We start from the raw sequence: 24,803 nt of genomic DNA, 5'->3' as shown, positions 1-24,803 counted from the left end.
CATCTAAAGCAGTATGTAAAGTTCATTCAATTCCTTCATCAGATTGATTGTAAGCTTGCTTTATGATTAATTTAACCTATTGTGGGATTAGAGCAATTGTGTTATGGGATTGGTTCTACACCATTCTAAGATTTATTCAGTTTCATTTTGAAGTAGCGCCTATCTCATTTTAGGATTGGCCCTACCTCATGATCAAAAGTTGTTTCAGTACCAATATTAACCTGATTGCTAAGAAGTTTTGGGATTCTTCTACCTATTTTGGGGTTGAGGCTATTTCATTCTGGGATTGATTCTAAACCATTTTATGATTTATTGAGTTTCATTTTGGTATTGATTTTATCGTCCTTTGGAATTGTGCCTATAATCTCATTTTAGAATTGGATTCCTCTCCTACTCTGGGATTGATCCTATTCCATTTTAACGCTTATTGAGTTTTATTTTGGTATTCGTTCTGACGTCTTCTGGTAATGTGTCTATCTTATTTTAAGATTCATCCTACTTCATGATAAAAATTTATTTAGTGTCAAGGTAAATCGGATGATTGAGATGATGCTTCTGGAGATGGTTATTGAGTTTTGGTTAATTCTACTTCCTTTTAACATTGATTGAGTTTCATTTTGGAATTGATTTTAATGTCCTCAGGAATTGCAGCCATATCATTTTAGTATTGCACCTACTTCATTATATAAAGTTTATTCAGTACCAATTTGAACCTGATTATTGAGATACTTTGGCATTCCTTTGCCTATTTTGGAATCTATGATATTATGCATTCTGAGATCGGTTCTATTTTATTTTGGAATTAAATATGAAAATTCGGGATATATTCCTTTTAATTTTAGAATTACATATTTAATTAATAATGTAAACAATTTAATTTAAGTGCATTAAATTTCAATAATATTTTAAGAATTTTGGATAAATTTCGGATAAGCAATTGCACTGGTATTCCGCTGATAGGAATTTTAGCCCATTTTGGGTTTAAATTCTCTCTCATTGTGGGATTGATCAAAGTAAATTCCACATTAACTGATGCCTTCTGGTATTGCTTGTATTTCATTTAGAAATTCCTTTTATCATATTATGGTACTTTTTGATTCAATACCATTGTGAATTTCGTTAAATGGAGGTTCTGGGAATTATTTATCTTTTGGTATTGATGACACTGCGTTGTGGTACTGATTCAAATCTATTCCGAGATTATTCTCAGTCCGAAATTTATAACTATCCATGTTACAATTGCATATCTTTTTTTTAATATAGTTTAGACAACGTAGTCTTTACAAGGATGAATTCTAGTTTAGACGACTTTGGATTAAAATTCTGTCTCATTGTGGGATTGATTGAAGCCAATCCCACAATAATTGTCTTCTGGTATTGCTTCTATTTGATTTAGAAATTATTCCTACCATATCACGTTAAATTTTGATCTAAAACCATTTTTAAATTGATTGATTGGAGGTTTTGGGATTCATTCCACTTTTGAAATTAATGACACTGTATTGTGGTACTGATTCAAATCTATCCGGAAATTATTCGCAATCCAGAATTGATTATTTTCTATATTACAATTACACATTTTATAAATAATTTGGATAATGCAGTCTTAGTAAATTAAATTGCACTGATATTAATTTACTCTGGTATTCCACTAATATGAATTCTAGTTTAGACCAGTTTGAAATAAAATTCAGTCTTGTTCTGGGACTTATTAATGGCAATCCCAAAAGAGTTGTCTTCTGGTATTGCTTGTGTTTCATTTGTAAATTCTTTATACCATATTATGATAATTTTTGATTCAATCCCATTGTGAAATTAGTTATAACTGGAGGTTTTGGGATTCAGTTTCTTTTCTTTTGGGATTCATACAACTGCATACTGCAATTAAGGTTCTATCTGTTTAATTTTGAAATTATATTTCAGTTTATTCCGTGTCTTTTGCAACTAAAAATATTTGCTCATGCTTAATTGATGATATTGATAGTGTTATTCCAAACCAATTTTGTTGTATTATAAAATTAATTTAATTCCATTAATTCTTTCGGGCCGGAACATACGCGACAAACCAGTTTTACAATTTTTTGATGAAAAATATCTTAACCCAGGGATTAATCGAGGGCTTATAAAAAATGGTCTGGGTCCGTAGATCCTAATTGTTTGTAAGCATTCACAAGAATTAGATTTAATTTCGTTCTAAATAATTAAAAAATGTTTCTTGCCAAAATATCCATATTTTTCTTTGGGTACTCACTGTCCCAGATGCACCAGAGTTAAAAGAAAATTTGAAAGAAAAATTATGAAAAATTTGAGGATTATTCTAACCAAAAAAGCCACTTATTGATTTTAGATAGTTAAGAAGAATATATCTTCGTGGAATATTACTTAAATGTTGTACTTTAAATTCTTTAAATGGATGATTGCTTAGGCAAATTAAATAATAAAACGATAGAAAAATAGATTTATTGCTCTGAAAATGAAATATTCATATTTCTGTCATGTCGGCTTAATTTTTTTGCCCTGGAGATAAGAAAGTTCGTTAGATCGTAAAAAACAGATGCGGGTTTTTCCTTAAATGTTGGCAAAAGAGGTATCTGTAGCTACTTCTTGGAACACGAATTCGATAACATATTGCAATTTATTTAAGTATTATAACAGATAAAGCAAGAAAATATTGTTTCTTAATTAATTCTTCATCATCAAGGAATTGTATTCCAGTTTGTCCAAGGTCATCAAGATTCCTTTCGTTTTCAAGAAGATTCAAATCTCTTCCTTAGCAGCAACAAGAAGAAAGTTTGAACGTCCCAAATAAGATTTCAGGAATATTTTTTCTACAAGAAACATGCAAATTTGGCCAGAATCCTCCCCTTGCATTCCTGTTTACAACACTTTTTTTCTACCTAACAATTGCTACGCAGAGATGCTTTTAAGATTATCTTTTATTACCTAAAAGAGCATTGAACATGCTGTAAAAGAAATGCAAGATGAAGATTTTACAGCTTTCAAGAAAAAAAGAGAAAATTTTATTTAGATATGCTAAAATATATTCAATTTCAAGGAAAGAAATAGAAAAAGAAAGTGTCTCAGTATTTGAGTCCTTTTGCTGTGCCAGATAAGAAGATCATTTGCAAAATCATTAAGGATCGGCTTCCCTTAGCAGAAAAAGCAATTAAGGGTGTTAAAAATAGCACTGTCTTTTGTCTTGGGCAATAAACTTAAAATATCTTCAGACAGGAATTTTAATTAGTTTTTGCAAGAGAAAAGGAAAGGTATATTTTGTGGAGAATGTACCAAAAACCGATCGAATTTGTAGCAAAAAAGCAGAGAAGATACTCTAATCGTTTACTTTAAGATTTCTTCCTGGAAAAGCCGTTTGTAACGATCTTTTTAAAGAATTCGAATTTGTGATAAGAAATTTAAGACAGAAATTTGAAGAATTTGACTGGTGTCTTGGCAGAAGAGAGCAAACTTGAAGACTTATTTGAGTTTGGGAATCACTCGTCGAGATCGAGTGAGGAACGTAGCCGTTCGTGAGGAGCTAAGGAGTTGCTTTTCCAAGTTGAGAGATTGAAGGAAGGTAGACTCCGTAGACTCCCCAGAAAAGCTATGCAAGCCATTGTTGGGAGACCTCGATCAAGGGACAGACCTGGGACAAGGTGGTTGAATCTAATTCAGGATCTTGCCTTGGAGCGCCTTTGGGAGCGAATCCGAACCAGCCGAACAACTTCCTGAAGTAGCGAAGGATCGACAGGCGTGTAGGCTGTTAGTCTGAATGCCATGGGCCCGCGACTCTAATAGGAATAAGCGGTTCAAAATGATGATGATAGTGATCATAGAACAAAGATATTTAATAAAATTGGATTCCCCATGAAAACCATGAAACCTTTCCAACAAGCCCAATAGGTGTCACTTTAAATGTTTAGTGTCTCTTGATTTTTAACAGCTTTTGCACAATAAAATTATAGATTTTTTGTATCGTTCTTATGTAATATTTTATACAGTTCATAAGATCATCATTAGAAGACAAAAAGAACTAAAAAGCTGTTATTTTGTAACATTTTCTAACATTTTAATCACTGTTTCATATCCATCAACAGCTTGATATACTTCTATAAATCAGTAGATTATTAATTTTTAGCTAAGATTGTCTACAATTGCAGTTATCGCAAGTTTGATATTGATATAAGTTAATACAATTCTTGTCAAATTCTTTATGCTCAGTGCCCGAAATGCCGAGCTGAAGCATAACGATTTCTTCACTTTCACTTTGTCCAAGATTGCAAAGCTTTTGTACTTCTTTTAATTGCTATTTTTGACCTGAAATTTAGTAGAATTTTTCCTTGGGATCAATTTTATGACCCTTCAACCATTTTGTTAGCAAAATAGCTTTTCTTGATAACATGTAGCACAGCTAGTTGTTTTTAGCACAGATTCTGCTCCAAAATAATGTAATAAGAAACGTTCGTCGTACGACATTCTCGTGACGTGAAAATAATTAAGGCATAAATCTATGATCAATATTTTATTAAAACATATCAAATTTTCAAATAAATCATTACTTGTTTCATTAAAATACTAATTTAGTATTAAATTGAATCAATAACTGTATTCCATTCATTTTTTATACAGCTTTAGTAATTAAGTGCTGTAAGTGAACGAAATTAAAATTGAAAAATAATATCTCCCAGAGTTCACTAAATGCTGAAACTCGGCAAAATATTGCTAAGGGTTAGCAATAATAAAATGAAACTTGCTTTTTTTTATTCAGAATAGTTGTATTTTTGAAAATTGACTCAGAAGAGATTGTAGTGTTCCTAAAACTATTTTGAATTTAATTTTAAATTATTTCTTAAGACTTTATTACTCAAATTTAAAAAAGAATTAAAATAAAAATTTTCTTGATTACAATCCCAAATGGGATCTTGATCAGAAATTCACGTGTCACTTTGCGTAAGGCCAAAAAGTTTGTTTTAGAAGAGAGTCTGAATTTTTGGGTTATTAAGTTCATTTATCCAATATGCTTTATTTAGCTGAGTTTCAAAAAGTGGCCACCAATGCAATGGTATAATTTGGAAGCCAACTTACTTTGGAATTTTGTGATTTCCCCATTGTGTATATGACTAAAGGACTACGAAGATTTATATTTGAGTGTAAGAGAACTTGCAATTCTTACTGGCATTCCTCTCTTTTTTGCTTATTTGAAACTATGAGATAATTTTAAAATTTCAATTTTAGATCAGATTCAAAATTACTCTATTATTTTCTATTGAATATCACAAAATGAAAATTTATATTAAATTAAAAAAAATAGAACCAGAAATATTGAAAAATGCTCTGGTATAATAAAGAGTGATGCAATGAAATTTATATGGATTTGGATATAGTTCTGATATTAAATTAAATGTTTTTTTCTACATGAAATCATTTAACTTTTGAATTAACACAAATTGAAATGAAACAACAAAAATTATTTTATTTATCTCTATTTATGACATTATTTCTATAATTTAATTATTTACTTATCAAGATTAAAACTGCCTGTTTAATGGAGTCGAAAATCGAGCTGGCTTGAACATACTTGTCGTTAATAAGGGTTATTTCTATTGGGAATACATAATAAACCCAAATGGGGGCCTGAGTGCAATAGTGACTTGACAAGGAGCCATCCCCGTTGGAATTCAGTAATCTAAATAAAATTTTATTTCTATCTCTCACATTTTATTAAATTCTTAAAATTCAAAAATTCGATATTTTTATATAGAATACACTAGAAAAACACGACTTAAAGCGAGAATGAACAAAAGGTGTTTCGCTAATATTGGTAGATATATTTATGATTATAAAACTAATAGTATAAGTTAAAGGGACAGATAATCCTAACCGGCTTATGTAGGTGAGATTCTTAACGTGAGCTAACTCGGAGTGCATGCAAATTCGATTTAGAGCTGAAGTTGGGAGACGCCATTCAGTTATCTTGAATCAAATTCGTGAAATTATACAAGTTTTGTATTTGAACCAAAATGTCAAGGATTTGGATGAACTGACAGAAAAGTGTTATATGGGTGAAATGTAGACCAGAATGTTCTCTATAATTTTGCCGTAGAACTTGAACTCATCGATTACTCAGAAGCCAAGATAAGCGAGGTTTTTTATTTCTTAACTCGTTTTTTCATCCAGAGTGCCCCAAGTGTTCATTTGTTGAACTTCAACTAAATCAAAGAATTGTTGTATTTTGCGGGACTTTCCATTTAAACCCCTATTTTAAGTGTCTTGGTGGAGTAGAGGCAGTCAAATTGTCATCTGAGTGATTTCAAAGCGTTATTATTGGAAAAATCAATTTTTTCACACTTAAACGGCAAAATCGGAGTGATAGCGTAGTCTGAGCGGAAAATGATGTATGGACGAAATGTAGAGACAAATGTGCTCTACAATTATGTTGAAGTAATCATCAAAATCGGTTCAGCGACAGTCGAGATAATTGAGGTTATGTGATATTGAAATTGGTTTTTCGACTGTGGCGCCCCTGGTGTTGGTCCCACGAAGTTCAAATATTCTAGAAAGTTGTAGCATTTGGTGAGATCTTTCGTTTAAGCCCTCATTCATCAAAATCGGTCACATAGAACCGGAGATATGATTTTTTGAATTTTGTGAACTTTGACCCCTCATATCTCCGGTTCTATTGAAACCACAGCGCACATACGCACCATTTTGGAAACGTCCTAGACTGGACTACAACATACTAAAATTTCATTAACTTGCACAATGCCGTTTTTGAGAAAAGTGACTTTGAATTTCGATGAATTTTGATGCTATCACAGCGCCACCTGTGGTGACTTTTTGAACTTCCATCTGAAAGTGCTCATCGAGACGAAACCAAAAAGGTAAAATTTAGGTCGCTATGCTAATTAGAACCGGAGATAGAGGCCGGTCAATGTTCGAACTTTGACCCCTTATAGCTCGGGTCAGGGGTTATGGATCGACTTAAGGTTTTTTTTGTTTGATAGGTATAATCAACGGCTACAACATACTAAAATTTCAGCCCGATGCACAATGGAATTTTTGAGTTATTTAACTTATAAGATTTAAAAATTTTCTTTTTAATAATAGCGCCCCTAGCGGTGGTTTTATGAACTTGCGATGTTAGAAAAGGAAGTGGCATTTCACGAGAGCTTTCCATAAAGCCCTCACTTTTTAAATTCTGACAATTAGAACCGGAGTTATGGCTACTTTAAGAAATTTTTTTTGGACCCTTATAGCTCGGGTCAGGGGGGTCGGGGGACCTTAAGTTTGGTATTGATAGAAAGCTCTAAGGCCCAGCTATAACATACTAAAATTTGAGCCCGCTCGATGCCATAAGGGCGGAGCTATTGAGAAAACAAAAAAAGGGGGGTCTTCAAAATGCCGGAAGGAGGGGTGGGGGGTGGGGGGTCAATGCACCAAGTTGCAATTTTCACCCGATATATAACCTTTGCCGAAAACCGCAAGTCGATATCTTTTTTAGTTTAGGAGCTATTAAGCTCCAAAGAGCGGCCGGCCGGCCGGGAACGTAAATTAGCCACATATATATTCGTGATCAGGAAGTGCTGAAACACATTTTGGCCAAATTTGAGGTCGATCGGACGACATGAAATTTTGTTAGGATTATAGTAGGTGAGATTGTTAAGAATCTCACCTAATATGGGCCAATCCATCTCAAAACGACCGAAAAAATCGCAAATCGATGGTCTTAGGTTTTTGAATTTTACATATGTACACGTCGAAAAAAAATCCTGGCCGGAGATACATGGCGTATGGCGCCTCGCGCTTCATTCCTCAATGCAAATATTTTAAAATGCTCTATTTCGGGAACGGGTTGAGATTTCTTCTTACTCTTTTTTTTTTTGAAAGATAATTTTATACTCTTTAAAACGATATACTTGATTTTGCATTATCTGCTTAAGTTTTTTTTTACTGTTGATCAGTAACATTGAGTACTACATTCCCTGAAAAGGAGACATGCACTTACTTTTTTTAAAAAATGTCAGGGAATATAAAGTAAAAATGTCTTTTATTGACAAAAATCAAACTTTAAGATACACACATGTGTCAATATGTAGATTTTTTTTAAACGGATTTTTTTTTTGAAAAACTAAAAGAAAACAAAAAAAACATAATTAGTACATGTGTTTAATATGATTTAAAGGCTTATTTTTGTCAATAAAAGACATTTTTATTTAAAACTCAAAAAAATCAAAAACTTGATTTCGAGAAAATGGCTGTTTATAAGTATTGTGGAGTACTATATTCCCTGAAAAGTTGAACTCAAAATTTTTTGTTTAACTGTTTATTTTTAATTTTGAAAATATGGTAATTTTTCAAATATTTTTAAAAAAAAAGTAAGTGCAAAAGTGGAAGCTCGCCTTTTCAGGGAATGTAGTACTCAATGTTACTGATCAACAGTAAAAAAATCCAAGTATATCGTTTTAAAGAGTATAAAATTATCTTTCAAATAAAAAAAAGAGTAAGAAGAAATCTACCCGTTCCCGAAATAGAGCATTTTAAAATATTTGCTAAAAATCGCAATTGAGGAATTTTTTTTTCCGGCCGTCGGACGAAAAAAAAAATAGGGGTATATTATTTTATCGTGTACTTTAACATATGTAAAATTCAAAAACATCTAAGACCATGAAGGGTACCCCTATGGTCGTCTTGAGATGGATTGGCCCATATATATAAAATCATGTGGAAAAAATAAAATTATTTAATTAAATTAAATTAATACAAATTGATAATTCTTTCTCGATATTAAAAGCTTTAGGATCAATTCAAACTTTGCTCTGAAAATTTAAAGTCTATGGTGGAATGATAACTTTTAGATACTATCGAATCGATAGTATCGATAACTCTATACCAGTTAGGTTAAGCGAATGTTGCACAATTCTTAGAATAATGTGACTGTTGATAAATTACCTACAAATCGTTTAATTTTTTTCAGAAGCGACAGTCGATACTATCGAAAATAAGTTATCATGTTACTCCTGATCTTTATTCAAAAGTCAATTCAAAAGTCAATTATTTTAAAAATTCGTTATGACTAACTAATATCTTCTATATTTTCATTAAAGGAAATTAAGCAAATTAAGCAGTTCTTTGTTGTCGAAATTAAGAATTCCGGACCGAAGAAATTTATCAGAAAATGGATGGAAAGATATAACCTCACTTAATTTTCAGGTTTTTGTTCTCCAGCATTCAAGGCATTAAAGTCTTTTTGTCCATTTTCTGGTAGGGAAGGCTTTCAGGCTTCGTACACACTCTGATTTCGAATACTTCATATTTTTAATAATATATTTTAATAGCTAGTCTTAAGTCCCACATTTTCTGAAGAATTTAGGTCAGGTTCTATAAAAAACATTGAAGGAAAAATATGAGATGTTCGAAGCTAGAGTATGTGCGATGCGTGATCGATTTCTCCTAGATACTTTATATTCTTTACGTACGGTAAGACGCGGATGACTTTGTCCTTCGGAAATGATTTTCCAACCCTCTTTTTCGTAAGCTTGTTTTCATTTCTTGTAGTTATAATGGGATTTATCGACCTTATCTACCATTTTCGATCGGTGAATATCAGCCTTAAGTGCTAAAATTAAAGAAAAGCTTACGAAAACCAAGGTGACAAACTCGTATACATTAAATTTTTAAAAGTGAAACACGAATTAAAAAAATAATCACATTTTACTAAGGCGTACTCACCCTTATTTTTAACAATTATTTATTAAATATTGTGTACTAGAAGATATTCAAATATTTAAGAAAAGGGACAGATAATCCTAACCGGCTTATGTAGGTGAGATTCTTAACGTGAGCTAACTCGGAGTGCATGCAAATTCGATTTGATGCTGAAGTAGGGAGACCCATTCAGTTATCTTGAATCAAATTCGTGAAATTATACAAGTTTTGTATTTGAACCAAAATGTCAAGGATTTGGATGAACTGGCACAAAAATGATATATGGGTGAAATGTAGACCAGAATGTGCTCTATAATTTTGCCGTAGAACTTGAACTCATCGATTACTCAGAAGCCAAGATAAGCGAGGTTTTTTGTTTCTTAACTCGTTTTTTCATCCAGAGTGCCCCAAGTGTTCATTTGTTGAACTTCAACTAAATCAAAGAATTGTTGTATTTTGCGGGACTTTCCATTTAAACCCCTATTTTAAGTGTCTTGGTGGAGTAGAGGCAGTCAAATTGGCATCTGAGTGATTTCAAAGCGTTATTATGGGAAAAATCAATTTTTTCACACTTAAACGGCAAAATCGGAGTGATAGCGTAGTCTGACCGGAAAATAATGTATGGACGAAATGTAGAGACAAATGTGCTCTACAATTATGTTGAAGTAATCATCAAAATCGGTTGAGCGACAGTCGAGATAATTGAGGTTATGTGATATTGAAATTGGTTTTTCGACTGTGGCGCCCCTGGTGTTGGTCCCACGAAGTTCAAATATTCTAGAAAGTTGTAGCATTTGGTGAGATCTTTCGTTTAAGCCCTCATTCATCAAAATCGGTCACATAGAACCGGAGATATGATTTTTTGAATTTTGTAAACTTTGACCCCTCATATCTCCGGTTCTGTTTTAACCACAGCGCACATACGCACTATTTTGGAAACGTCCTAGACTGGACTACAACATACTAAAATTTCATTAACTTGCACAATGCCGTTTTTGAGAACAGTGACTTTGAATTTCGATGAATTTTGACGCTATCACAGCGCCACCTGTGGTGACTTTTTGAACTTCCATCTGAAAGTGCTCATCGAGACGAAACCAAAAAGGTAAAATTTAGGCCGCTATGTTAATTAGAACCGGAGATAGAGGCCGGTCAATGTTCGAACTTTGACCCCTTATAGCTCGGGTCAGGGGTTTTAGATCGACTTAAGGTTTTTTTGTTTGATAGGTATAATCAACGGCTACAACATACTAAATTTTCAGCCCGATGCACAATGGAATTTTTGAGTTATTTAACTTTTAAGATTTAAAAATTTTCTTTTTAAAAAAAGCGCCCCTAGCGGTGGTTTTATGAACTTGCGATGTTAGAAGGGGAAGTGGCATTTCACGAGAGCTTTCCAAAAAGCCCTCACTTTTTAAATTCTGACAATTAGAACCGGAGTTATGGCCATTTTAAGAAATTTTTTTTGGACCCTTATAGCTCGGGTCAGGGGGGTCGGGGGACCTTAAGTTTGATATTGATGGAAAGCTCTAAGGCCCAGCTATAACATACTAAAATTTGAGTCCGCTGAATACCATAGGGGCGGAGCTATTGAGAAAACAAAAAAAGGGTGGTCTTCAAAATGGCGGAAGGAGGGGTGGGGGGTGGGGGGTCAATGCACCAAGTTGCAATTTTCACCCGATATATAACCTTTGCCGAAAACTGCAAGTCGATATCTTTTTTAGTTTAGGAGCTATTAAGCTCCAAAGAGCGGCCGGCCGGGAACGTAACTTAGCCACATATATATTCGGAATCAGGAAGTGGCGAAACACATTTTGGCCAAATTTGAGGTCGATCGGACGACATGAAATTTTGTTAGGATTATAGTAGGTGAGATTGTTAAGAATCTCACCTAATACAAAATTATACCTAAAAAATTTTTTATCAGCTATGAATTCAAATTGCAGGCACTCAATGGGTCAAGTGGTAGAGCACTCGATCTATGATGCAATTGTCCCGGGTTCGAATCTCCTTTAGGTCACCGGGAATTTTTCTGGCGTTAAAGGTGTTCGGATTGTATCCAGTGAGCTTCACTGCACTTGATTCGACGGGCATGGGACTGACAACTTCATCCCGTACAAGGAAAAGTAATAATGCATGTCTAGAAATCCCCTTGCAGGAAGGCCTTGTTCCTTCATGGAATGTTGTGCCAGCAATATTATTACGACTCAAGCTTCGAACAATTAATTTTTTGAATGTGTAATTGATAAATTTCACCCATTATAATAATTATACTTTAATAGCTGGTCCAATGCATCAAATTTCTAGAAAAAAGCTATGGGTGGGATTAGGAACGTAGAAAAAAAGACTTGACTTGTCTGAAGGTAGCACGCTTTCTCCTACTTAAAAATTGATAAGAGAAATAAAAAACGAAAATGAGCTTCAAGGCTGTTTAAAAATTCCGAAATATGCCTGAAAAATAAATTTAATAAAATTAAAAATTTTAAGATATCAAAAAAACTTTTCGATTATTCATGTAATACTCCTATAATTTTTAGAAGCTTTAGGAGTTATTTTTTTTAAATAAAATTCTTAAAAATTTGTACAATAAATCTACAAAATGTATTATTAAATTTTGCAAATTTCAAGAAATATATTTTTTCAATTTTTCTAGAAAAAAAAGATTGCGTTTGGTAAGATACAAAAACTTTGCAAAAGTTTCCAAATATATCCCCAACCCAACTCCCCGAAATCCGAAAGGATTTTCTATCACTATTATTCTTCAGTATTCAACCCAAGAGCGACAATTAAAATCCTTTTAGACCACAAAGAGGTTCCCTCTCACTCGTTGTGGCTGAACCTCTTCCCTTTTTTGTACCTGAAGGTGCTACAATCTCCCTTTGAGGACAATTCTTACCTGGCTGCGATGTAGAAAAGGATGGATTTAAGCATCTGGTACGTCCAATTGGGAAATTTTACTCATTAGTTGCTTGTTTTTTTGTCTCCCTCTCAAGGCTCACCGGTTTTCCTTCGATCAGCCCTATAAAAGGCCCAGACTCTAGCCTCAGATCATTAGTTTCTTGTGAAGTTTTGCTGAGTGAACACCTTGTTGAAATTGAACATTTTTTCTGCGAATAATTCTTTTGAGAGAGACTTTTGCATTGATAGAAGTTATAGTTCTTTAGAGACTTTTTTGTGTTTTTTGAGTGTTTCTGTTTTTGTGGAAAAAAATTGTGCAATGGAGTATAGTTTAATTGTGGAGTTGGAAGCCTTGAATCATGAGGAAGTCAGCAGATTTGCCATCATCTCCAGCCAACTTGTGCGGAATATACAAACAGTTAATCCTCAAACTTGCTACACTGGGAAGAAAATTATTGTTGACATAGAAGGGCAGCTTAGACCAGCCAATATCTGTATGATTTCGGATGATTTGAACTTCATCCGGGAACAGTTCAATGCAATTCAGGTGGAGAGGACCTTAGAGGACAATAGGTAAGGACTTTGTGGATAAGGGAATTTTTGAAAATTTGAATGATAACGTTAAAAATTTTTGGGTTCTTGCAGGAGGAGTTCAACTAGCGATGCTAGTACAAGTTGCCAGCGCAGCCCGGATTCCATCATGCCGGAGCCACAGCATCCACAGCACAGAGTCCCACCGATGACCTTTGATCAGCAGACTCAGACGGACAAGAGTCTCTACGATAGGCTGGTCCCAGCCTCTGCTGCTCAGATGTCTCATCAGATCGAGGAAATTGCTCAGATTCAGAGTCAGAATAATGCCATCCTGGGCAGCCTGAGTGAAGTTTATCGGAATCAGATGATCTTCAACAATAACTTCACTCACTGCACCAACATCCAGGAAGAGATTATGCGGAAGCTCCGGGACATTGAAGAGAGTGTGGAGCAACTTAAACAATCGGAGAAGTTGAGAACTGCTCCGGAAAATTCAATCTACCTGCAACTGACTCCGGATGAGTGCTCCCCATCTGAGAATCTGGTCATAGACACTGAGGCTCAGCCTGTGGAAGAGGCTAAACCCGAAGTTCGGACCTATAAGGCTCCGTACAAGAAGAACAAGATCTGCCAATTGGAGAACGAAGAGAATGTTACTCCGAACGTGAAGAGGGTTAAGATTGCTGCTAGTCCTGAAGCTTCCGGGGAATCCTCTACTAGTCAAATGGTCTACCGCCCTGAGGAAGATATCGTAATCGGACCAAATGGGACCAAGATTGCAGCTCAGGTCCTCAAAGGCATCAACTGGGCTTGCCCATCCGTAGCTACCAGGAAGATTCTAGTAGCAGTCTTCAGTAGGAATGTCCTTGCTACCCATTCCCTTTCCGGAAAACCATCTCCTGGTAAGCATTTACAAAATTTACCTGATTTACCCGATTTACCCGATTTTCCTAAAAAACTTTCCACTAATCCGATTTTTCTCTCATTCCAGCTTTTCTGGATAGGAACGCCAAGAAGCAGTTGGACCCACTTAAGATCCAGGACATCCTGCATTTCGTAACGAAGAACGCCAATATTCCCGAGTCCAACGTCAGGAGCGTCATCACAGCTAAATGCGCTGATGAGAATAAGATGTTCAAGTGCAATGAGAATGGAGCTGATCCCAAGAATGCCCGTAGGAGCAGCGGTAATGATATGTCATTTAAATAATTCTAAAATAATTAATTTTAAATTCAAGAGTTCCTCCTAACAAATCATTGACTTTTGCTAGCCACAATTTGGACATTTTTCAATAAAAATCTGGATTGAATGAGCATATTGAGTTTTTGGACAATTTTTTTTAAAAACATTGAATTTTTAACAGTGTACTGTCCGTTGAAGAGCTCCTAGAATTTAAATTTTAAAACGAATTAATTTAAGAGAAAATAAGAGAATTTAAAATAAGAGTACCCACTGTGAGAAAATTATCTCTTATCCCATTCAAGTTTAATCTTGAGAAAAGAGATGACCCTTCAAAAGCAAGCAGCAATATTCTAAAAATAAGAGACCCCATTAAGATGTTCTAAAAGAATACTAATTTAGGGAATAGACGTAATTTAACAAAACGGAAAAAATCTATTTATAAAGAACAAAATACATTCAATCCAGATTAAAATTGATCAATACCTTTATTAAAACTCTTTATAAGAGTATAAAAAATGAAATAAATAAAATTTAAGAGTTCTAAAATGTATTACCATTTTAGTACTCAGTTCTTAGCCAAGGCAAGAATTAATATTTTAAGCCTAGATGGCACCTGTATAGTATTTTTTGAACTTTGAGTACTAAATCCATATTTCCAACGTGCGCAGAACTTAAGAAAAATCTAAATTTTAAATATAATATTTTTAAATATTTTTTCGATCACGTTAAAAAATTAAATTAAAAAAAATATATATTCTGAGATTAATGCATCAGGTTTTAGATTACTAAAATTTCATGAAAGCAATATTTACGTCTCTTTCTTTCCCGAAAGAATAGCTTAAGTCAATCGAACTCTTTCAGACATGAATTTTGACTTAACTAAATTTAATTTGGTTTGATGATAGAAAGAAAAAGGAGATTGCGAAAAAGTAAGAGGGACATGCAAAAAACTTTAAGAAAGAAATGGATGTAAATCTCAACCTTATATAATTTTCCTGATCTAAAGATGTGCAGGAACCATAAATTTCGAAAAAAAATTAAAGATGTATTGGAAAAAACTTTGTAAATAGCCACTTTATCTCTTTGTAAATAAGTACAATTTAATGAAGCTTATAATTCTTATTTTCTGGCTTACATAAACTTGGTTTTACAAGTTTATTTGGATAAGGAAAACATGGAAAATATTGTCTGTTGCCTTGAATCCGAAGGCTCTAATTCTTATTTGCGTTATGATACGTAGAGAGCGATATTTCAAAAATGAAAAAATTAAAAAAAAATATACAAAACAAAAAATGAAAGATGACTGAGATCGCAAAGATTGTTATACAAAATCTTAAATGTTACTATAGTTCAAAAAACACAAAAAAAAACCAATAAAAAAACAAAAGAAAAAAAGATTTTGATTTTCAAAGTCAAAAAAAATTATAGTGTTTTTTTAAAATTAAACAATCCATTAAAATCACAAATTTCTAAAATTGTTTGATAATGTAAAATTTTGTTCAAATTGAGTAAAAAAAATATTATTTATAGAAATCATAAGACATGATTAAAATTCAATGTACAAAATTATTTAATTAAATAAGGCTTTTATCTAAGTCAGTACAAGTTATAAATTTACAGCTTAGATTTATAATTGCATGGATTAAACACATCACCACATTTTATGAACTTTTTTGGATGAAAATAAATATTTTTATATGTACTAGATTTTGTTTATTTATTTTGACGTTTTTAATCAAAAACGGTATTACATGATTCTCGCACGGATACCACGAGAAATAAAAAATTCAGGATTTCTCTAAGGATTTTTAGTCAAAAATATTCAGTTATAGTAAAAAAAAAGAAAAATAATAATTTAAACAAACAAATTTAAAAAATATATGCTTATTTAACATATATTTACTTCAAAAAATTCAAATATCCTATATTCAGCAATTTAGCAAAAAATGAATTTTTAAGATAAAGTATTGATTTTCTTTCAATTTAAAAAAAATGAACAACTACCACTACAACCTGAAAAAATAATTCACTGAAATGAATATCAATTAACTCTTTCGCGATTGCAGCATATGTGCAGCAAGTCAATTTCACGATTTTTTGATCAAAAATATCTTAGCTTAGGAATTAATCGATGTCCTACAAAAAGATATCTTGGATTTTGACATTCATATAGTTTGTAATCATCAACAATAATTATATTTCTATCAGTTTTAAATAATTAAAAAAACAAATTGTTTTTGTTAGAATATTCTTCGTTTGGGTACTCATAATAGTCTCAAAAGATGCGAAAGAGTTAAGGATTTGGTAAATTATTCTATTTAATTGGGAATTATCAAAGTCAGAAAGTTCAGGAATTAATCATATAATCCTGGATATTGACAAATTACAAAAAGAAAAACACAATAAGGATTGAAAAATAATGTGATTTTTCAATTTTAAAAACAGTATTGAAATACCTAAATTAAATATAGTACGACTCCGATAGAGTGAACCCCTAAAAATTTCAAACACGCTGAAAGGTACGTAAAATTCCACATTTAATGACAAATTTTTAACGAGCAAAAATAGTAGGGGAAAGTGGGGAACCTTTGAAATGGGTCAGCTTTGAAATTGGGCATTTTATTCTATTTTGAAATAGAATTGAGCCTTATCGTGATCTCAATTATCTTCATTTTTCAATTATACAATGATGAGGCTCAATTTCATTTAAAAATAGGAGAAAAAGCTCAATTTCAAAGCTGATCCTATTCAAAGGTGCCACATTTCCCCTTAATCCTAATACAACAATTATTAACTCAGATTTTGAAAAATGTGTAAGAATTAAATGCATTTACTCTATTGGAGTCGTACTGTACTTGGTTAGAATCCTAAAAACTTAAAAAAAAACTAAAAACACTATAAAAATTTCTTCGGAAAAATTTATTTTATTTTCTTAATTTATTTTCGTGAAATATATTTCCGAAAATATCACAGATATTATTTATATTTTTTTTTCAAGAAAAAGGGAGCCAAAGCGTTTCATGCTCTTAAATTATCTGGATATTCTTTGAATAAGAATCCGCTATCTATCTTAGAATTTCACAAAGATTCTTTTCTCCAGAAATTCTTTTATTAAAAACGACCATTTGGGGTAAAAAGTAACAAAAGCTATGGAGCAAAAAGTAACAAAAACCGAAACAATTTCTGATGTTTCACGTCGAAAAGCAACGTCAATGATATTGATATGTCTCGCCGTTTGTTGCTTGCATTGGTCAAACGATTTGCAGTCTTTTGTGTGTATTTTTTCTCAAATTCCTTGAAAAACATTTTTATCGTTCAGATAGAGAAAAAGCTGTTTTACAAAGATGTAGAGGAATACATTTCCTATATGAATATGTTATCTAGGATTTTTTTTTAAATTTACGGAATCCCGCAACAAAGCAAATCAATATGTGATAACATCCCATGCCTGATACTATTTGCCTCAGCATTTTTGAGAATGGTCACAAAATTACGTTTTATAAAACGGCTCGATAAATGTATTTCCTTAAAAAATAGAGGAAAATTACTTTCACAAAGTTGTAGAGCGGTAAATTTCTTATAGAACTGCGCTAATTAGAAATTTCTTGGGCGTTCGAGTAGTTTGTAAAAAAATAAAATGTGCGTTTTGTGACTTTTTGCCCCAGTCTCCCCTATGTTACGGAGTCATATTTATTCAGAAACATAAGAAAACTGTAATCATTGTCATTACGATGTTCAGGGGTCTTACGAAGTATGGGCTAGGTCTGGGTACTTTCCCCTAAAGGATTAGAAATGAATAGCAAAAGTTTTCAATTTGGCCAATAAAAAAATCGGTTAAAAATTTACGATTTTCCTTAATTTCCCTGTTTAACTCAATTTGTTCGAAAACTAGCAAGAAATATGAAAGAAACTTTAAAATTTCAAGACATTTGTCCAAAAATTTAAAAGTTTTGGATTTTGAAAATTCTCATGAAATTTTCTAAACCTATTAAAAACGATTTCCAAATTCAAAGAGTATATGTACGTACATTATTGAACATTTAAAGACGATTTCAAAAAAAAAAAATTGCACGAAATTTTGGATTTTGCTGTTTTATTAATTTTGCCAAAAAAAAACTGATATGTTACCTCATTAACCAAATTCAACTTTTTACACACCAAATTGAATATTTTTACCATTATTACCTATCGTTTCGATTTTATTTATTGATTAAAAATAGAAATAGAGCTTACTTTATTTATTTATTTTTATTTATTTATTCTTTTCGATTTTCTTAACTCTAAGAATATCAATACAAAATATTTTTGAAAATTATTTATTAAAATTCAAGGTGCTGTTTTTTAAAATGAGCCTTTTTTATTTAGATAAAAAATACAAGATCCTTGTACATCGCCAGAGTACAAAATAACCTGAAATTCACAATTTATGATTATTTTTAAATTTGCAAACTTGAAAATATTACCAAAGTGAATTGAAATAAAATTACAAATTGAAAAGTATAAGCTATCAATAGTGTACTAAATGTCCTAAATAAATTGAGATAATCTAAAACCAAGTAGTTTTATGATCCAAGATGGCACCACTACCAAGGGCGAAAAGAGAAATCACGGAGCAATGTTTCAAAAGCCAAGCCCTCAATTTGGATATCAACGGTCATAAATTTTTTGAAAAATATTCAATAGAGCTTTAAAATCAAAATAATTAACTTTAATAAATTTATTAAAATAAAATCATTAATTGTGCAAAGAAAGCAAAAGTTGTGTTGATTTCTGTTGTCTTTGTCCTAGCCCTTCCCATATCGACCTAGGGCTCATGAGGCGTTTGCAGACATGAAATTAAAAACGCATTTGCATAATTGAGTGTGAATAAGAGGTATGAAGTCAATGGTTGATGGCTATTGTCTTGTTTTTCAATACACCACAAATTGACCAACTGTTTAGTCTGGGATGAAAATGCCCAAGTTCACCAATCCAGGAAGTGACGATGATGTAAAAATTGCTGAATCTTTTGTTGTTGGATCAACAAAGAAGGAATCTGCGTGTAATAAATTGTGGAGCGTTTGTTAAATGTTCAATAGCTCTGACTGCATTTCTCTTAGGAAAATAATCAAGAGGAAAATTCTTTGCTTTTCCTTCCTATTCAATTTTCCCTCTCTCTTTTGCCTTCCTCTGGAATTTTCCTCTATGGACCAGAAGGGAGCAAAAAACGCATCAAAAAGTGTAAATACGTTACGTAAGGCCACAAATGCTGAATTCTACGGGAAATCCTGAGAATATGAGGGAACTCTCTGGAGGAGAAATGAGTCCTGCGCATTTCCCGTTGAGTTTTCCACACTCACACAGGCACAGAGGCTTTTCCATAGTGGTTTTCCTGTGGGTTACAGAATACTTTGTCCTGCTCTTTGAGTGCATGGAAGAGAGGCACCCATGGCACAAAGAAGTGCATTTATCGATCGAGAAGTTCCACCCCGGAGGCATCCTCCGCCAGAACATCCCGAAGAACAATGAAGGTGCCATGCGTCAGCGACAAAAGAGCCTTCCACTTAGTGCATATAGTCATTAACTCACTTCCCTCAAAATCCACAAAATGCAATCCGAGAAATGGGATTTTTGCACTCACCCTCGAGGAAATTTTTCAATTAGACGGATACCATGATTTTTAGGGGTCTCGCCTTTGTTTGATCATGACGGGGAGTTTTCATTTATGATTCTGCTCGAAATCACGAGACAAATCATCCAAATGGTAGTCCAGAAGATGCCTGGAGGCATGAAATGAATCCTCAAAATAGCTCTTGGATGTTTGTTATTCTAAATGTTCTCATTTAATTCGTGATTCAAATTCCAAAGCGGTTTCTTTTGAATTTTGCAGGCTCTACTGCTCGCTTTATTGGGGCACAAAAAGAGAGAAAGTAGTATAATATATACAGGACAGGATATTAAACTTTAAATAGTCTTATATTCAGTTAAGGCCTTATGGGAATCCGTGTTAAAGTGGATGGGACGATTATCCCTATAATCTTCCAAATCTTTAAGTCTTTAAATTTTAAATATACCTTTAATGGTTGATTTGTATCCTACATTTAAGGTTCTTGATTTTGAAACAATTAAGGTCTTTAAGGATGATTAGGTATCTGACCAGAAAATTGTAGAAAAGAGTATCTCAATTAAGATAAGGGTTGATGGAACAGGGAAGGGGTTAGTGATATGCATCTTGTTCAAAAATAGTAATGACTTTGTTTTCTCAGAAATGAAAACAATAATAAATGGGCAATTAATGGATCCAATGGTGGAGTACCCGTTCTATGATGCAAGTGTCCTGGGTTCGAATCCCCTTTTGATCAGATGTTAAAGAAAGGATAATACGGATATCTAGAAAATTTGCATTGGGAAGGCCTAGATTCTTCGATTTGAAGACAAATGTAGTTTATCCGAATTATTGTATTGTTGATCTATTTAACTGAATATCCGCTAGAAAAAAATATAGATGAGACGGTCTCAGATAGCTATTTGGATTTTCATCGACCCCTATGAGACAATTTATTCAAACTTATGGGGGTATTTTTAAATATTTATTTTTTATTTTTTAGTCTTTCATGCGGTTGGGCGAATTAACAAAATCGTTACGTTACTGTTATCGAAATCTCAAAACACCAAAAATTTTTTTTTTTTAGTAGGGATGTGTTATTTTCGATTTTGAGATATTTTTGTTTTCGGTTTTTCGAGTTTTTTTTTTTAAATTATTGGTTAGAAATATTTTTTCAAAAGTTTTTTTTTATGAGGGACAGTGAAACACGGTATTGACCTTTGGCTCCTTTCTCCTTTTAATTTCCTAAGCCGACGTTTCGGAGGGGTTTTCCTCCTTCTTCAGGTATAGAAATTTTGGGGAAAAAATTGTCACAAAAATCGTTACACTCTTTGTTGGATGTTGTTGGAGAAATTGTCTCTCGTGCAAAGTCCGAATTGTGCTCAGTGTAACGATTTTTGTGACAATTTTTTCCCCAAAATTTCTATACCTGAAGAAGGAGGAAAACCCCTCCGAAATGTCGGCTTAGGAAATTAAAAGGAGAAAGGAGCCAAAGGTCAATACCGTGTTTCACTGTCTCTGATACTCAGTTTACTGGCCGAAAACTATCTAGTTTTTTTTTACTTTAAACTTGACTTTAAGAAAGAAAGTTAAAAAGAAATATATTAAAAAATAGAGACAGATAAGCGAAATATTATATTTTTATTTCTCCCAATTGTATTAGTAATTATAAAAATTTAAAAATTAGGCCAGTTTCTTTAAAGGAATATGGGAATATATATATTAAGTGTTCGAGGCATGAGTGTGTGCGAAACCTAGATACCTTCCCCTCTTTTGATTTAACACGGGCACTATAGCAGAATAAAATGGACGAATTTTGAATTACTTTCAATTTGGAATTTTAAGATCTTCTCCTTGTTTTAAATGAGAAAAAGGAAAAAAACCAAAGAAAAGTTTTTTTTTTAATTATTTTCCTTATTCTTTTATTAAGTAGATTTAGTTTTCTCTTTGTTCATCTGAAAGTAGTTTGGAAATAGTTCTAAGTAACACCGCTTTACCAGAACGAGCAGTAAAAATTAAATTTAGTTTTAAAGAAAAAAAATTTACTGCTCGAACTCCACGGAGAGGACAGTATTTATGAAAACTTCTCGATTTTTCACCCCCGTCTCCCCAAAATTTCCACCTTCCAGCCCCCGGAGACTACTTTTCTCAACAAATCTTCGCGTTTCAGACGATTTCTGAGAAATGTCGTCACGCTGTTTGTCCCTCTGTCCGTCTGTCCGTCCGGCTGTCGCCAGCTCTAGAGGCCAAATGGTTAGAGATAGTGATTTGGGACCTAAAGGGGACCCTCTATAGGGCGACCCAAGGATCGTTAACATGCCTCTCATTTCCCCAACTCCTCCACTTCTCCGCCAAGATCATGTTGCTTTTGGGCGGTGGCAGCCAAAATCTCGAAAGCCAAAAATCCCGAATGTTGGAAATCCTGAAAGGAATGAAATTATATGGAGGAAAATGTTTAGAATAAGTTCCCAAGACACAGAAGATTTCCCTTTGCCTCCAGCAAGCGCGGGTGCAATCGCGGAAGTAGCTATGACACTTTTAAGAATTCGGGATTTTGGCTTTCGGGATTTTGGCGTTCGGGATTTTGGCGTTCGGGATTTTGGCTTTCGTGATTTTGACTTTCGGGATTTTGACCCGGACACGTTTTTGGGATTCCTGGAAAACGTGTTTGAGAAAGGTCTAGAAATTTCCGGCAAAACTGAACTAGTTCCAATCGGTTCTGAGCCGGTAATGAACAGATTCATAAGCGACCACTAATTTTTATTCGAAATTCAATTCTTTTAGTCCTAAGTTATATTGGGCAATATTTTGAGTGATTTTTAAATCCGTTTAAATCCGGATCTGAACCAGTTATGACCCGATAAGTAATTTTTTTTTTCATTCATTTTCAACCGCTTATCCCTATTGGGGTCGCGGGCCCATGACACCAAGGTTAACAGCCCACGCCTGTCGGTCCTCCGCCACTTCAGGAAGATGTTCGAGTTCGATCCCAAGGCGCTCCCATGCAAGATCCTGAATTTGATTCAGCCACCTTGTCCTAGGTCTGCCTCGAGGCCGAGGTCTCCTCACAATGGCTTGCATAGCTTTTCTGGGGAATCTTTCTTCATTCATGCGTTGAACATGTCCATACCATCGAAGTTGTGATCTCTCAACCCGAAGAAGCAGCTCCTCGACTCTTAGTTCCTCACGAACGGCCACATTCCTCACTCGATCTCTACGAGTGATTCCCTTAACCGCTCGAAGGTACCTCATCTCGGCAGCTTGTACTCGCGATCTTACCCTTTCGGTCATTACCCAAATCTCATGACCATAGGTGAGAATAGGAATGAACACAGCTTTGAAAACCGATAATTTAGCCGATCGACTAAGCTCGGCCTTCCTCAACACGCTTCTGCCAAGCTGCCTCATAACTGCAGAAGCCTGACCGATTCGCGACGAGAGTTCTGCCTCCATCCTTCCATCACTCGTGAATAACACCCCGAGATACTTGAACTTCTTCACCTGTGTCAATGAGGCTCCACTAACATGTAGAGTGCATCCCACAGATTCTCGGGAAATCACCATTACCTCCGACTTTTTGTCGTTCACATTCATACCTGTTTCGGCACAAACATTTACAAATCGGTCAAGTGTGCGCTGAAGCTTTTCCTTGGAAGATCCAAAAAGAACCAAATCATCTGCATAGAGGAGATGGCTCACCCTGAAATCCCCAATACGAATCGCATTCTGCCCCCGACTGCGTTCCATAATCTTGTCCATATATATTATGAACAACAATGGTGATAGAACACACCCCTGGCGCAGTCCAACACTCACCTGAAAACCTTCCGACTTGGATCCGTTTACACGAACACAGCTACTACAGTCTCTGTACAATGACTGGATAGCTCCCACCAATTCCTCATCCAGTCCGTACTCGTGCAGTACATCCCAAAGTTGTTCTCTCGGTACTCGGTCATATGCTTTTTCCAAATCTATGAAACAAGCATAGAGTGGAATTGCATACTCCCAAGCCTTTTCGACAATCATCCTCAGGGTAAAAAGCTGATCCGTGGTGCTTCTACCAGGTCTGAACCCGCATTGTTCCTCACCCAGTCTGGGTTCGACTATTTCTCGGCATCTTCTCTCAAGGACTTTGGCATACACTTTGCCAGGCAAACTCAGAAGGGAAATTCCCCTATAATTGGAGCAATCTTTCTTGTTTCCCTTCTTGAATATGGGTATAATGACCCCAACTTGCCAGTCCTTCGGTGCTCTCGGTAATTATTTTCCAAAAATAAATTTTATTACTCTTAAAATTATTTTGTGGGATCTTTCGAGTGATTTTCAAATTGGCTTAAATCGGTTGAGAACTGGAAAACGGTAAATGATGTGAAAATATTTTTGAGGGATAGCATCTAAGTCGCAAATTCGAGTACTTCGTAAAGCCTGAGATGCCTTGCTACCCTTTTTATTAATTCAATTCGGAATTAAAACTATCGTAAAAGCTTTAGCAAAGGCAAAATAATGAGGTTTTACTTTGTTTACAACTATCTTGGATATTAAAGTTTCGGACAACTCAAGGTCCGAACAACTCGTTTTTTGAATATGTGTTTAATGCATTGCTCAAATCCATTAGGAACTTAGAAAAAAAAAACGAGTTGTCCGAAGATAGTGCACTTACTCTTATATCCTTTTTTATGCATACTCAGGTTTTGTATAGACCAAATTTAATTATTACTGCCTATTTTTTGGCTTTATCTTTGAACTCGACCCGAGTAAGAATCGAACCTATAGCTTTTGCTTGACTCAGGCTTGGCTTTGCTCTATACTTCTTTGGGAAGGTGCAAAAGAAGTGATTTTATTTAATCCTCACTCATTCTCATCGACTTTCAATTAAACCTTTTAGGGCACAGTTGGGCGA

The 24,803-nt window shown here is 34.0% G+C and overlaps 1 protein-coding gene across 1 annotated transcript; it reads left to right on the top strand.

Moving 5' to 3' along the window:
• The first annotated feature begins 12,533 nt into the window (after positions 1 to 12,533).
• On the top strand, positions 12,534 to 14,447 carry LOC129807807 (uncharacterized). Its single transcript, XM_055857305.1, has 3 exons — positions 12,534 to 13,173; positions 13,246 to 14,036; positions 14,126 to 14,447. Exons 1-3 carry the CDS (start codon positions 12,920 to 12,922, stop codon positions 14,341 to 14,343), a joined length of 1,263 nt encoding a protein of 420 aa, XP_055713280.1. The 5' UTR covers positions 12,534 to 12,919; the 3' UTR covers positions 14,344 to 14,447.
• Positions 14,448 to 24,803: the final 10,356 nt, after the last annotated feature.

Source organism: Phlebotomus papatasi, chromosome 3 (genome assembly GCF_024763615.1).
Source record: "Phlebotomus papatasi isolate M1 chromosome 3, Ppap_2.1, whole genome shotgun sequence".
In the NCBI taxonomy this organism is placed as follows: domain Eukaryota; kingdom Metazoa; phylum Arthropoda; class Insecta; order Diptera; family Psychodidae; genus Phlebotomus; species Phlebotomus papatasi.
Note: the sequence above shows the minus strand (reverse complement) of the source record. Positions and strands in the feature narration are given on the sequence as shown.

Bases quoted from the DNA above. Each gene is read 5' to 3' on its own strand.
- LOC129807807 (XM_055857305.1), top strand. From the start codon at position 12,920: ATGGAGTATAGTTTAATTGTGGAGTTGGAAGCCTTGAATCATGAGGAA. The intron at 13,174-13,245 runs GTAAGGACTTTG...GGGTTCTTGCAG, and splicing joins AGGACCTTAGAGGACAATAG to GAGGAGTTCAACTAGCGATG. The intron at 14,037-14,125 runs GTAAGCATTTAC...CTCTCATTCCAG, and splicing joins TTCCGGAAAACCATCTCCTG to CTTTTCTGGATAGGAACGCC.